This window comes from Danio aesculapii, chromosome 11 (assembly GCF_903798145.1).
Source record: "Danio aesculapii chromosome 11, fDanAes4.1, whole genome shotgun sequence".
Taxonomy (NCBI): domain Eukaryota; kingdom Metazoa; phylum Chordata; class Actinopteri; order Cypriniformes; family Danionidae; genus Danio; species Danio aesculapii.
In genome coordinates, this window is record NC_079445.1 from 24,897,243 (window position 1) to 24,913,770 (window position 16,528).

A 16,528-nucleotide genomic window follows, 5' to 3' on the forward strand; every position below is an offset into this window, starting at 1 on the left:
AACAGAAACACCCGTTTTGAGGTTAGTCACATATCAACTGTTTCATATGGTTCACTGAAGTAAAAGGCCATGGTATATACTTTTGAACAAGATAGGCGGTTCATTCCGCTGTGGCGAGCCCTGATAAATAAAGGGACTAAGCCAAAGGAAAATGAATGAATGAATAGAATAAGATATGTTTTTCACTTAGTTTTCAACCTCAAACTTTCCAGAAAGTTCCAACTTAAATATGCGGAACTTCCAGAAACGCAACTACGGTGAGTGAAAACAAGAATAGATGGAGAACATGAAAAATTAAGCTAACATTTATGCTCATACCTTCTGATTAGCATTAACAATAAGCCTCATTAGGGATGATCTATTTGCTAAAGAATAACAATACAGTTAGAACAGTTTTGTCATTTGTTGTTGTAAAATCCTAATGTTATCATATAGGCTAGGCTAACACATTAAAATCTGTTTTTATATTTGAAGTAGCATACGATTCCTGCAATTGTTACATATTTATAGTCTATATTATCCATTTTAGTTATAATGTAAGCATACGAATGTGTACAATTGTAATAATAGTATTTTGATCACTGAAATATGAAACGGGTGGTTATATCAGCACTTATATAACAGATATTAACAAATGTATTTAATAGACAATGTATTTTTGAAAGTATTTATTGACAATATACTTCATATTAACATAACATATGCAATTATTTATTAGTTCTGCTCCAGGCAAACTGAGTTAAAATGTTCATTGTTGAGCCCTGTACATTAATTTGTAGTAAAGTCTTAACAAAAGTGTCCAACCAATCATATGTTATGTTTTACGTGTAAATACAAAGCTCAAACGTGTTGATGTGATAGGTTGAATAAGATAATCAAGCCAATAACATGGGCATTTCATATCCTGCTCTGCTTCCCTCAGTCCTCTGTCGTCCTTCTACACCTCTAGCTTCTTTTTCAGTTGGAGTTTGTAGAGGATTTGATAGCCATCGTCCCAAGCGTAGAGCAGCTGTTCCACAGGGCTGTATTTAAGGCTGGAATGAGTGCCATATCGTTTTGGAAAGTATACATGTGGAGCTTCATCATTGTTGACCATATCGCTGACGTCAAACACACACTGAATTCGAGAACGACTGGGTAATTTGGAGTTGTAGACCACATAGACAGTCCCGCAGATGACGAATGCTGCCTCTGCATTCTCCCTCACACAAGGGGTGTCCCACATCTGCTGGATGTCTAGCGTTTTGGGGTCTATCTTGGCCAAAGAGATGTGCCGCTCATTTTCCTGAGTGGCATAGATTGCCCACAGTCCCTCTTCATCCACTGCTAAATCAATGAATGTCTCGGGATTCAGGCTGTACACGGGGAGCTGGTTTTTAACTGGAAACACAGCACTGTCCACAATTATGTTCTTCTGGAGATCAAACTTTATTAGTTTCATCTCTTCACCCTGCTTCAGGTAGTACATGTGGTTGTTGTAGATGGCGTGGCCCATTCCACGCCAGGCCGAAGGGAGCTGGATGGTGGTGGCCCCAGAGGTGCCTTGGGAGGACGTGAATTCACGGACTGTCCCAAATTCAAATACTGTATTATCATCAGTCCCATTTAAGATGTACACTTTCCCAGTGGCACTTCCCATGTCCTTGGTCCACATGCCCTTAGCACCACCCACTCGTTTGAGGATCTTCATGGCTTTGATGCTGGAGATCATATCACTGCAGTCTAAACATAAGGACACATTTAAATTATTTTCATTTTTGGTTCAACTATCTCCTTGTTATAGTGTATTATAACATATTATACCATGTCTGCAGTACTTGATTCTGATTGGTCAGTCGCTACACTCCAAGGTATGTTATTCTCAGATAACAACTGCTGAAGCTATTAACACAGGCTCATCCAATGAATCATCTCGACCGGCAGTGAAAATATACCCATATTTATTTGCTTGTCTGTCAATTGTTGACTGTTTGGTGCCATCTTGTGAGTGAATAATGAGGTTAGTGTATGCTCAATTCAGCTGTTTTCGTTTCTGTTAGGGCTGCACGCTATTGAAAAAATCTAATATTGTGATATTTTTTTTATACTGCCATAAATATTGCGATATGAATACAATTTCACTAGATGAGCTGAATAACTATTTGGAAAGAATTTATCATTTAGATTGATTGGGATGATTCTGTAGGGGAGTGTGTCTGCATGAAATATAATCAACAATCTACAAGCATAGATAAATTCAATAAAGAAAAAGATACAAATTAAATAAACCGCATTTTATTGTTTTCCGAGGAGTCGAATTCTATTTAGATATATAGTAATTGAATAATCAAATGTAAAATAATACTGCATAGTCTTCGTTTTATAAACAATTCAATGAAATTAATCATTGTTAATTTGTCAAAGATACAAAAGCTACAATTTATCATGCCTGAATGCATTAAAACCCTAACACAGTCACAGGCCTCAAAAACACACTTGCGAAATTATTATTATGACTATTGCGAATGATCACATTGTGATATCGATGTTAAAACGGTATATTATGCAGAACTAGTTTCTGTCAGCTTTGACTTTCATTAAAGAATTAATAAACTATTACACAACAATGTTTTGCGTTTAATTTTACGTTTTGTGGCAAGTAGCCATTTAATAAGCGGGGAAACATACTGTAAATCCAGGCTGTTGTTTTCGAAGAATAAATAGATTCAGTCTTATACAACATCGGCCTACCGATAAACCTGTCATGCTTAGTATAGTATACTCCCTGGATGTACTTTATCCCCTACTTAATGCCTATTCCAGTTTCTCCCTTTAATTACTTTGACACTATGTTAGAGGGTTAGATCACCCCAAACTTAAAATTCTTTCTTCATTTACTTATTTTATCATGTACTCACCCATATTTCAAAACCCGATTTCATTCATCTTTGTTACAAAAAGGAAAATAGATTGTTGTCCCTTCATTGAATGTCAGTTCACTCAAAACTTTGAAGCTTCAAACATTTGTAAAATGTAAAAAAAAGAAGATGTAATTGAACCAAGTTAAGAGACAGTTTTACTTTATATGATGAACAGGTTTTATTTGGCCTTTTATTCACAGGTAAATATTGTTTGGACATCAACTTTACAGAATGCATGAAAACAAAAGCTCAAATGTGCCATGTGACACTTAAGAATAAACCTAATTGGTTCTCACACATCAAGCAAGCATACTTGGACCAAATTAGTATGCTTTAAACATTGTTTGCTGATGTTTACAAGTGAATGAAAGCCTAAATTAAATCTTTTCATCTTGTAAAGCTTATGGAAAGCTTTAAGCATGTAGTAGACACTGAGTGGAGGGATAGTATCCTCCTAGCTTTAAAAAGAAAAATGTTAGTTTGTGGAGATGAGTGAATGCTTTATAGAATTGGAACAACATTAGAGTAAATTATGACAGAATTTTAATTTTGTGATGAACTAACCCTTTATTCATCAAAATTTCTGCATCATTTCGTTTGCACTGCATCTCTATCAATATTTATCCTTTTCTGTTCCAAAGTTTATCCCGCTCCTCATAATATTACTTATTGTGCTTTCCACTAAAGCCTGATTGAACACTAAAGCCTAATGGCAATGCACAGTACACTAATGACAGACTGGGTTAATCAGATTTGTGCCGTTTTGCTATGAAAATGCAATATAGAGCTGCTGAAGTGTAGAGGCGCTGTGTGAAAAGCATCATGATTTGTCCTCCAGCAGTATAATTACTGTCTCACTCAGTGATGGAATAATAATACTTTTTATTTAGTACCTCTAAGTGCTTTTCTAAACGAGGACTTTAGGAAGATTAGACCCCCTCTTTAATGCATTATGTATTACTCCGTCAAGTTGCTGTGTAGCTCAGAGCTTGATTTGATTGAACTTGCTTTCCTGTCATTCTCATGCCACTTACCACAGAAGCCTTGCTTCATTAAGAGATTCTTAAAACTGAATCTTTGAAGTGTGACATGCACTTTTCACTTTTTTCCTATTGATTTCTATGAAGTTTTTTCAACCATGAGATAGCATTGTTTTAAAACTATTATAACTATAGAACTATACAGTGCCTATAGGAAATCATCATGCTCTAAGAAAAATCTATACCTTTACTCACATTACACCTTGCTTTCAAAAGACCTTTGGGATAAAGTTTTAGAAAGGCACAGATTAGGAGAAGGCTACAAAAACATTTCAAAAGCTGCAAATGTTATTTGGAATGCAATTTGATGTCAGGCTGTATGACAAATAAAGTAATTATTTCAGTAAAACTTTATTTTGATGGTCCCTGTTGCACATTTTGTTGACTAAAAGTTGCATTGCAACTACATGCCAATTACGTCTCATTTGAGTATTAGTAAACTGTCTGCTTAATATCTGCTGACACTGCTCCTTCAACCGACATTTACTGTAACTGACTATAAGAAATTTTGCAAGTACATGTCAACATACTCTAACTCTAACCCTAACCCCAACCTAACAGCCTACTTATAATCTATTGAAAATTAGTTGGCATGTAGATGCAATGTAACTTAAATTCAACAAAATGCATTAAAGGGACCATCAAAATAAAGTGAAACCATTATTTCAAAGGGGTGTGATGATTTTCTATAGGCACTGTAGATTTAATACAGAAAAAATAGAAAACTATAGATTTAAAACTATATATGTATAGAAAGATATAAAAGGTGTAACTAGAAAACTAACTAGAAAATTATAAATGTTATATTGGCAAAATGGCAAATAACTGAAATAAACAAAAATAATAATCAAGCACAACAAGGTGTAAAATGTAAGATAAAATTAAAAACTGAAGAAATATATTAAAAAAACCTAAAACTAAACTAGAAATATGATGTATTAATATACTATCAATACTATAATAGTATATGAAATAATATGAAAATATCATTTCCTGATAAAAATGTATTTTATATGAACATTACAGATTTACTAGTCCAATGTATTTTCAATTGTGTTATGTTTCATGAAGACATGTTTTTATTTGTTGCTTTTAAAGTTTTTTGTTATTTTATTTTACAATATTTACAAATGTTCTTGTTGAATTCTCTCAATTGAAATGACTGTGAATAAATTTTGCCATTTTTTAAAAAGGAATTTACAGGGCAGGCCAAAGTCCTCTTTTACACTGTAAAAAAAATCAATGACAAAGGGTCAAGACAACATATATTTTATGTTAGTTTATCTTATTTTAGTATGTTAATCGGATTAAAACAAAATTTAAGTCTTACAGAGTTTAACTTAATATTTTATTCAGTTTGATTGAAAGATAAGATGTCTAGAAAAGTTAATTTAGTTCAACTAAAAAATTAAAGGCAGCAATTTTATTCTTGTTTTTATGCACTAATTGTATGTATTATCAATTTTATGTATGTTTTAAGTTAGCTAAAACGTCTGCACACAAAAAAAATTGTGCCTCTAATGGATTGCAAATGGGACTCCAGATTACTGAATTGGTTGAACGATCCAACTATGGCTCATATTATCATGCTGAGGGACGAGCATTACTCATAGCTAAGCATGTGGAATGTTACCTAAAGCTCTTTACCTGTAAGCTTGGCGTACTTGGCTTTGTTTCTCTCCTTGACAAACGTCACCTGCTGCTCCACCAGCTTGTCATCCACATCCACGCAAGGCTGCGCGCCATTCTGTGTTTCGAGGTAGTCCATCTCTCTCTCCACGCGATCTACGCGTGTTCCCACAGTGTCCAACTCGCTCCGCAGCGCCTCCTTGCTCTTGTCCAGGCCCTCTAGCTGTGCCACCATCTGCTGCTTGAACTCGCGCAGCTCAGAGGCATAGCGGCTGGTCTGCTCATGCCACAAGGAGATGCGATCCTGCCAATGGAGAAATAAACAAAAACAAGTATCAAGAGGCTCAGCAAAGGAGATATGAATTAGTCAACTGTAAACATGTCAGTGAATGAGGCATCTTTCATATGAAAAGGCAAACTCAAGGCTAGCAATTAGCCTGTGGTCTTGTGGGTACAAAAATGCAAGTGGTTCTTCTGGTTAAAAGTCACCAGAGTTTTAAGGTGGTTGTCTGGGTGTTGCTATGTTGTTTATTAGAGAAGAGCCAGCCTGTTATCATTTGGTTATCTGTTTGTCTCTAAAAAATAAAAACTGTTGTGTGAAACATGGCAAAGTGCTAACTAATTTGATGTCAAAATCTTGACGTCAATTTGACATCCACATATTAAAGCACTTTTTCACCACCAAAATAAATAATGCTGTTCTTTAATGGAGTTGTTGTTTTTTTTTGGCCTTTATTAAGTGGATTGGACAGTATTTCACACAGGAAGTGAAGTGGGAGAGAGAGAGGGGCTAGGGACAGAAAATGTCCTCAAGCTGGGGTTTGAACTCAGGACACCCTGAAATGCTATTGCACCATATGTCAGCACACCAACCACTAGGCTATTGCACCAACCTGTAATCATGTTTTGACATGGCATATATATACTCACTGGCTACTTTATTAGGAACATCTGTTCAACTGCTCGTTAACGCAAGTTTCCAATCAGCCGATCACATGGCAGCAACTCAATGCATTAGGCATGTAGACATGGTCAAGACGATCTGCTGCATTTAAACCGAGCATCAGGATGGGGAAAGGTGATTTAAAGAGCCCATATTATACATGAAATAGGGTCATATTTAGGTTGTAAGGGTCTCCAACAACAGTCTAATATGCATGCAAGGTCAAACAACACTTTCATGGTCTTATAATCTGCATTTATTTTACCTAATTATCCCAGCGACACCCATATGAATCGTTCAGCGATTCATTTGTTCCCAAACCCCTCCTCAGCGCGAAGCTAATCTGTGCTGATTGGACCTATGACAGCCTGCTGCGATTGGTCGACATGGACAAGGCTTCAGCGCGAGACAGGTTGGATGTGTCAGACAGGCTGGTGGTGGTGGTGTAATGGTGTGGGGGATATTTTCTTGGCCCACTTTGGACCCATTAGTACTAATTGAGCATCGTGTCAACGACACAGCCTACCTGAGTATTGTTGCTGACCATGTCCATCTCTTTATGACCCCAGTGTACTCATCTTCTGATAGCTACTTCCAGCAGGATAACACGCCATGTCATAAAGAGCGAATCATCTCAGACTGGTTTCTCGAACATGACAATGACTTCTCAAATGCTTAAATGGCCTCCACAGTCACCAGAGCTCAATCCCATAGCACCTTTGGGGTGTGGTGGAATGGGAGATTCGCATCATGGATGTGCAGGCGACAAATCTGCAGCAACTGTGTGACGCTATCATGTCAACATGGACCATATTTCCAGTACCTTGTTGAATCTATTCAACGAAGGATTTAGGCAGTTCTTAAGGCAAAAGGGGTCCAACCCGGTACTAGTAAGATGTACCTAATAAAGTGGCCGGTGAGCATATGTTCTTTTTAAATGTGTGTAAAAACAACAACTTTTTTTCCCCCAGTGAGCACAATATATTTTAGTTTAAGAAACACTTCTGCTGAAAAAGACTTCTGCTATCTTCATTAGTTTAAAAAACAGATTTATTTACAACTACTTGAAAATACATCTTTGGATACCTTTCTCTTTTTTGGATATAAAGTAAGCCACTGCACTGTTCAGGTCTATAGCATGCTTGGATGTTGGTGCACAAACGACTGCTTTTTCAAATGTTTCCTGAATTGTAAGCTGACTAGTAGATTTTTAATAGGAGGTTCCTTTTCTTCTGGAGATACTGTTGCCCTAAAAAACTAAATAAAAAAATCATAAATAGCATGTAAAAAAACTAACATATACCTTAGGAACAGTATAACTAATATATTTTAGCTGTTTTAAAACCTTGACTTTTCCAAATCGATGTAAACCTTGAAATCGGTTATCCTCCCAGGCCTGGGTGCGTTAAATGTCAGTGCACTAACCAGTGGGTTATTGCATTCAATGTTAATTGTCAATTTGATGTTGTTTTGAAATCAAGGTAGTAAATTTACAATTATTTACTATTGTGACGTGTTTTTTATGTATTTTTGACATCAAAGTCTTGATATACAAGTCTTGATTCTGAGCCTGATTAAATAAACATTAAAAATATGCATTTACTGGCCAATGACAATATGGTGAAAAATATATTATGAATCATGAATGATAATCATATTACTGATTTTTTAAATCAATGTGCATTGTGAAATGTTCTGCACAAACGCATTTGGCTTGACTGACTTAGTATGTTAGATCATGCGCATGCAGACACTGATTTGAGCTTAATGAACTTGCATGTTCTAAGCAATCATACATTTAAAACCATGAACTCAAGCACATTAAATACTGAGTCAGGCAGCCCCATGAGTGCAAATTATTCAAATATAAGCCCTCCCCTGACAGCTGCAGGAATTCATGAGGACTTTGGCATCGGAACAGCATCTTTTGCGCTGCAGATGGATCAACCTTTGGCAGCAAATGTTCTTTTTTGAATTTGTGACTCAGTGGAAGGAAAGAAGCAGCGAAGTGCGTTTTAGCATAATCACACAAAATGACTTGCCGTACGTGCAGAGTCAGCACAGAGAGAAAACAGGAGAGAAAATTTCCTTCATGTGGCCGAATCCAACACATAGAGGGGGATCGGGTGACTGATTCGTGGAGAATGAACACAAGCAGTGGGAACGAAGCGAAAGCTGAAAGAATGAGATAAAATGGGATTGTCTGTTGTTGTTTTTTTTTGACTAGCAGTTGGGTAAACCTACCGTTTTCAGTAGGCTTGTAAATATTGTACATATATTGATGGATTTTATGACTGTATATGTGACCCTGACCAGAAAACCAGTCTTATCTCTTTAACCGCCCACCAAGAAAATTTTACTCCTAATGTTGCTAGTTAACACACTCAATGCATTTTTTTTCAACACATCCCATCATTTCTAAAATATCAACTTCAACCAAATGGTTGATATGTCGGTTTATGGTAAAAGTACTGAAATTAATACATATACTATAAAAATAAAAAAATATGAAGTGTAAGACCAATTTATTTAAAAACATAACCAAAATAAAACATTTTGAATACTAAATCATCTTTATTTATTGAAGCATGCCATAAAATATTTTAGATTCTCATTTAACACGCTTTCTTTTTTTTCTTTTTTTTACATCAAAAGCAAAATCAGGTGTAGTAGTGAAACAGAATTATATTTGTTTGATTTTTTTTTTTTGTAAACCAACAATGCTATGTCTGTAAACCATTATTTAAAATGGTCATTCTTTAATGACTTTAACTGTGATTGTTTCAAACTGTGAAAATATGGTCAACTATTTTCTAGTGCAGGCAGTTAAAGGGTTAAATTGCACAAGTATTGTGGGTATAACTAAAAGTACATTGAAGTAATTCCAAAGTAAAGTTCCATTTTGTATATTTTCCTATTGTAAATATAAAAATTTAATTTCAATCTTGATTAGTAAAATGCATTGCTAAGAAGTTTTTGTTTGCACCCACGAACACAGATTTTGAAATCACGAAAGTCATATTCTCAACCATATATACCAAAATTTTCCTAAAATCAATCAATAAAAACACATAAGCTTATTTATTCGGCTCTCAAGTGATGTATAAATCTCACTTTTAAAAATATATCCTTATGATGTTTTTTTGGTCCAGTGCAGTGTCACATATTATATAAAGAGGCAAAAGTACCTTCAGGGACATTATTACCCAACTCTTAATTATAAAGAACCCTCTGGATGCCTTTATATCTGCATGCTTTTTATTGAAAACAAAGTTCTGTACCACAGAATGTCACACGATTCATAGTGATAATGATACGTTTATTAAGAGTAATAACATTAAAATAAATAACACTCACTCACTATGCTTCAGCTTAGTCACTGATTTATCAGGGGTGGCCACAGCGGAATGAACCACCAATTACTCTAGCATATCTTTTTATGTGGCAGATACTCTTCCAGTCACACATCTAAATAAATAACATCTGTTTGTATTAACATTAAAATGTATTGACTGATACTTTAGAGTAATTCCATGCATCTTTCCTGAATAAAAGGCTTTATTTCTTCAAGCGTTTCAGCAATAGTGTACCATGTACAATCTCTTATTAACTTGTAGTTTACTGTTTGCATTTCTGTGTGCATTACTCCCGTATAGGAGCTATGTGCAAACTGAGGAAGTATTATAGACCTTACTAACACAACTCATCCAAAAACTAACTCTGTTGTCTTGTTCTTTAGATTCACTCAATGTTAGCCTGTATCTGGAGGCCAAGGTCTTGCTGGAAGAGCATTACTGTACTTACCTCAATTGCAAGGAGTCTTCTCTCCAAGTAGTCCATAAGGGCCTGCTGCTGTGCCCCGACCAACCCAGAAAGAACAAGGACAAGGAGCTGGAGAGCTCTCATCTTGAAGACTGGAGGAGACTGCTTGGAAACGGTGAGTGTGTGTGTGTGTGTGTGTAAATGTGTGTGACAGGCGGAAAGGAAAAGCCCTCATGCAAAGGTTTTGAGTTGGCTGGAATGTTTAGAGAAAAAGCAGAGCGAGAGGAGGAGCTTCACACATCTGGTGCGCCTCTTTTTTTCTGGAGAGCTCGATTACGTCTCCTTTTCTGGTAAAACTTTGAACATCAAAAAGATTGGAGTGTGTTCTATTATTCATAACTCATGATGTGATTCTGTGAATGCACTTTATATTTTTAATAATTTCAGATATTTACTGGAGTATTGTACATCAGTTGTAGTGTAAATCTAGTTTGAAAGACGTAGAAATGACTCAGTAGCCCAGCACAAGGAGTGTATTTACTGATGTTCTTGCCTTTTTTTATTCTTCTTCAGCTTTATTTTCTATGGACGAACAGCGCAGCTTGATTTCAGTGTTGCATAACACTAGACAATTTCCTGACACTGACTCATATTTCAGACTAGTGTAAACCGTGGAGTGTCTCACTGCAGGCACCGTTTTAATGCGAGGAGAACGAAATCTGTGAGGATCATTCACAGCGATCATTCAAAGTGTGGGGACTTGTTGAAACAAGCATAAATAATGGTTTGTTTGTGGCTGTTATGGTATGTGGTGCAATATTCTGTATGCAAATCGAGAAAAAATATACTTGCTGCATAGATTTGAGAAAAAAAGGCCAATGTTGCAAAAACAAAGCAAGAACTGAAATTTAGAAGGTAACCTATCGTAATTTTAGTGTAATTATGCAACATAAATCTCATCGAGGTCTGTGATATCAGATAGCTTTTTAAAATAAAATAATGAAAACTGTAAATGAACCGGGAAGCATGGTGGCTCAATGGTGTCGCCTCACAGCAAGAAGGTCGCTGGTTCGAGCTCCGGCTGGGTCAGTTGGCATTTCTGTGTAGAGTTTGGATGTTCTCCCTGTGTTGGCGTGGGTTTCCTCCGGGTGCTCCAGTTTCCCCCACAAGTCCAAAAACATGCGCTATTGGTGAATTGGCCAGCTAAATTGTCTGTAGTGTATGTGTGTGAATGCGAGAGTAGAGTATGGGTGTTTCCCAGTACTGGGTTGTGGCTGGAAGGGCATCCACTGTGTAAAACACATGCTGGATAAGTTGGCGGTTCATTCCGTTGCGGACCCTTGATAAATAAAAGGACTAAGCCGAAGGAAAATGAGTGAATGAATAATAGTAAATAAACCATTAACTAAATACTGTTTGTAAGTTAAAGTTAAATTATATGGTTCACATATTACTCTATGATATAATAAAAACAGGATAAATACTCTCTGTTTTTTAAAAGAATAATGAAATTAATATTTATATGGTCAAAAAGTAAGATTCTTTTCATTATGAATTATCATAATTATAATTTCGTTGTAATTTTAAAGTCTGGTCATAATAAGCATACTATTCACACGATATACTTCAAAATATCAATTGTCATGTCTCATATAACCCAAAAATGTTCATCTTAAATGATACTGAAATGTTTAGTTTTATAATCAAAACTTATTATGAAATATTACCAAAATATAAATGTGACTTTTACATTTACACGTTTTCATTTTGCCCACTTGTACATTTTTGCTATTTGCATTCACAGTAAAGATTTTAAAGCAAAAAAAAAATGCATTATTTAACATGAACTAATGGGAGTAATACATTTTTACTGCTATCATTAGCTTTTGATGATTTTGATATAGTATTTAATAATATAAGTACAGTTGGTTATTGCATGTTGATGCTAGTGCACAGTGCATGATGTGAATTGATTTCAGTAAGTGTATAAATTAACATTAAATAAGATTATTACATGCAGTAAAACTTAGTGGTGTAAAGTAACAAATTACAAATATTAAAACTACTGTAATTTAGTATTTTTTCTCAGAAATTGTCATTTACTAAGTAGTTTTAAAGATGTGTACTTTTTCCTTCTCTTGAGTACATTTTTAGTGCAATATCGGTACTTTTACTCCACTACTTTCCTTTTACCTTCAGTAACTACTTTATTTTTTCCTGTCTATGGGAATTAGAAAAATCAGTTCTGTGATTCCTGTTTAATCAAATCACTCATAGAAGGTAAATCATATCATATTGAACTACCTCAAGACATGGGTGATTTATAAATGCAGCAAACTGTTTAAAAGTATTCAAAGTGTCTAAGAAGATGTCAAAAATCTTCACACGCAGTGACCCAGAGACTGTTTAGACTGCATGTGATGATGAGAAGATGATGGGTGTTTTTTACAGAGTAATACTCACTACTCTTGAGTACTTTTAAAAGGGCTAATTTTTACTCATACTTTGAGTATTATTTACAACAGATACTTTACTCACTTGCACTACATGTTTGGACAAGTAATGGTACTTTTATTGAGAATAATTTTTCAGTGTGCTTTCCACCATAAAACTGTAACTAAGCACAAATCGAATACTTTTACTTCTATGTTGTTAATTCACAAATATTGTAACCACCAGGAGGTGCTACAGCATAACACCAGTACATAAACACCTAGTAATGGGTAGTGCAGTTCTTCTTTCTGTTTTGGGGGCAGCAAAGAAAAGACCTAACCTAAAGGTTTTAGCAACAAACAAAGCATGATGTTATATTGTGATGCAATATAAACTCTACAACATTTATTAAGCCAAAGAAACAATCTTCTGTTTATTTAATTGCAACATATTTTCAACAAGAAAAATACACAACACCAGAGAGACTTTATGAGTTGAGGGAATCAGTATATATATTGATCAGCATAGACTCCTTAACTCAAAATGTTCACAGGTATTAAAATAAAAAATTTCAAAGGTTTCCATCAAAATCTTGGATAAAATTCCTGGTTTAAACTCCTCGCTTGTCTTACAAATATAGAGCACACAGAAATTCCGGGTGGCAAATAAACATTAAAACATTTTATTGTGAAAAATGGTCAAACAAATGCAAGTACTATACCTTCATAAACTCCTTTGGCATACACTCTGTTAATTAACAACAAAAGATCCAATGGATAAATATATATATATATATATATATATATATATATATATATATATATATATATATAGGCTGAATGGATAAATGGAAGGAGGGATGTGACATTACAGTCTTCCTGGTAGAATCTTTGCTGTAGCTTTTATAGAAATCAGCTTAGAAGGCTGTAAAGGATCTCTAAAAGGCATCATTGCTGCTTCTGTTTGGTCTAAGAAATGTTAGCGATGGCCTTGGGCCTCTCAATGCCCCTTTGCACTCTGGGGTGGGACTGATGTTTTCTTGCTGATAGCGAACTTTGGACCACTCTGTGGTTAGACCTCTGTTTAGTTTTTCTCTCTCTCTTTCTCTTTCTCTTTCTCTCTCTCTCTCACTCCCTTTCTCTTTCTTACTTCCGCTGCAGTTTACAGGATGTGGTTATTTATAGAATTGTTTTTTTTCTAAATCACAAATAACATCAATAATCAATAATTGATGGGTAAAAGGCTAATTTACATGACAAACAATTTCCTTTTTATTTAAATTAAGGTTTTAGTTTAGGAAGCTTACTTTTAACTGCTTTTTGCAGTGGCTAAGTGGATAGGATGGTTTCCTCACTGCAAGAAGGTTACTTGTCCGGTTGGGCAAGAAAACCTTTTTGTATAGAGTTTGCATGATCTCCCTGTGTCTGCATGGGTTTCCTCTGGGTGATCCAGTTTCCCCTGAGCCCAAAGGTATGCTTTATAGGTGAATTGTATGAACTAAATTGTCCTTAGTGTGTGAATGGGATGCAGTTGGAAGGGCATCCGCTGTGTAAAACATATGCCAGAGTAAATGGCAGGTCATTCCTCTGTGGCGATCCCTGGTAAAAGCAGGAAATAAGCAAAAGGAAAATGAGTGAGTGATATTTAAAGAGCTAGTGAATATCAGATGCATGCTTCCATTTTATTTGTTGATAATGATTGGTTTTAATCCCTCTGTCTAATGCAGTAAAAAGTGAGCTGAGGAAGATTACTCTTAAATGCTTTCTGGTTAATGCTCTTGGTTCTAATTGGGTACGTTTTGAAAGAGAGATTTAATATGCATATGAATCTTATAATCCGTAAGGGAGCATAGACCAGTTGGACAAATGGCCTCATAGGATGTGCCTGCAGTGGAAACAATCACACACCATGAGCCACCAGAGGAATCAGCGCTACGGGCCCTTAGTCAGCATGTTAGCAGATAAGATTAATCTACTAATTATGTTTGAAGAAAAAAAATGGAAAAGCCAGATTGAACAACAACCAGACGGTGAATCTGTGAGAGCTATTTATAAACGCAATTAGAAACAAAAAAAAGATTGGTTTTGGGTGTGGTTTCATAATGCAACAAGCCAACCATGCTGTGAAACTGATTGAAACATCTTGCAAAAGCAGAAACGCTGTTTTCATAACTTCATAACAAAAACATTTTCCTTAAACAACAAATAAGCAATGATTTTTGAAGCTATGTAACACTGAAGACTGGAATAAGGATGCTGAAAATAAGAGGAGTAATTTACTATTTAAATAAATTTAAAAAATATATATTTTTAATGCGATTAATTATTCACAATTATTTACAGTATTTTACAAAGTGTTTATGTAAAGCATGTATTGTATATAGTGTCAGAGAATCTTATTTGAGAACAATAATAATAATAATGTGTTTAAATTGTTTTGCAACACAATATCATTTTAATCATAGTTTAATCTGATACAGGTCATATGCAAGATAGATGATTTCTTCATTTTTACTCAAATGTATTTATCATGAAGCTTTTCGCTGTCTCTTTGATAAACATCAGACACGTGAGAAAATGATGATATCAAAGTGAAAACTTGCACTGTAAAAAATTAAGTAGCTTCAACTTATTATAAATTAATTGCTTTTTTATGTTTTTTAGGTTGTTTTTTATGTTTACTCAGTTAAATACTCTCTGAAATGTCACTTTTTTTAGTTGGACCATAGTTGACTCCACCTTTAAAACAACTATAATATTTTTATTATATTATTCTGAATGTTTTTATGCACTTTTAATATATACCCTGAATTAGAAAAAGTTGGGAAATGTGTGGAAAATGCTAATAAAAAAAATTGTGATTTCCAGGTTATAAATATGAACTCAAAATATTTTATGTTTTGTCTGGTCAATTTCATTTCATTTATAAATATACATGCTTTCCTGTCATTCAGACCTGCAACACATTCTAAAAAAAAGTTGGGACAGGAGCAATTTAGGGCTAGTAATCAGGTAAATTAGTTAGATTAGATTAGATTAGATTAGATTAGATTAGGTTCAACTTTATTGTCATTACACATGTACAAGTACAAGGCAACGAAATGCAGTTTAGATCTAACCAGCAGTGCAATAGCAGCAAGTGCAGGATACAGTTATAAGTTATAAAGTGCAGTTATAGAAAAACTATGGTGATATTTACAGATGGATGTACTATGAACATTATATACAGGTTGTATTAGCTATGAACAGAGATTTACAATAAATGAATATATGTACAGGATGCTATTAGTAATCAGAAGTGTGCAGATAGATAAACATAATTACAAATGTCCATGTGCAGTGGGTATGTACAGTTCAAATAAATGAATCAGTGCAATGAATATGTGCAAACTTTAAATGTGCAAATGTTAAGTGAAGTTTAGTTATAAACAAATTTCGAGAGGATCACGTGCTTATGATTGCTAGTGGCTGGATCCGCATTATCCAATTCTCAATGCACCAGTCAGACGACTCCTAAGCTACTACAAATACCCTGGGTTACGTACCACTGCTATCTTCGTTTTGAAGACAGCTCTGCTCCGAATCAACTGCTACTGCTACAACAACAACAACAACAACTACTACTACTACTACTACTACTACTACTACTACTACTACCACTACCACCACCACCACCACCACCACCACCACCACCACATCTCCTACTATACTATAACAACACCAAAACCTTCCACTTCAAGTGCCTCACACAACACATCCGCTGTGTCTTCAAAACCAATTCTCCAGCAAGATCACAGTCAAAACTCGATCACCGTCCACGAA

The 16,528-nt window shown here is 35.1% G+C and overlaps 1 protein-coding gene across 1 annotated transcript; it reads right to left on the bottom strand.

Moving 5' to 3' along the window:
- Nucleotides 1-653: 653 nt before the first annotated feature.
- Nucleotides 654-10,533, bottom strand: LOC130237170 (olfactomedin-like protein 3A). Its single transcript, XM_056468030.1, has 3 exons — nucleotides 10,317-10,533; nucleotides 5,588-5,873; nucleotides 654-1,722 (listed from the first exon to the last, which is right to left on the bottom strand). The coding sequence occupies exons 1-3, from the start codon at nucleotides 10,416-10,418 to the stop codon at nucleotides 938-940; spliced, it is 1,173 nt and encodes a 390-aa protein (XP_056324005.1). The 5' UTR covers nucleotides 10,419-10,533; the 3' UTR covers nucleotides 654-937.
- Between the last annotated feature and the right edge of the window lie 5,995 nt (nucleotides 10,534-16,528).

What these genes read in the sequence shown, in the direction of transcription:
- LOC130237170 (XM_056468030.1), bottom strand. Translation starts at nt 10,418, where the DNA reads ATGAGAGCTCTCCAGCTCCTTGTCCTTGTTCTTTCTGGGTTGGTCGGG. An exon ending in GAAGACTCCTTGCAATTGAG is followed by an intron (nt 5,874 to 10,316) that starts GTAAGTACAGTA and finishes CTCCATTGGCAG; the next exon opens with GATCGCATCTCCTTGTGGCA. An exon ending in CAAGTACGCCAAGCTTACAG is followed by an intron (nt 1,723 to 5,587) that starts GTAAAGAGCTTT and finishes CCTTATGTTTAG; the next exon opens with ACTGCAGTGATATGATCTCC.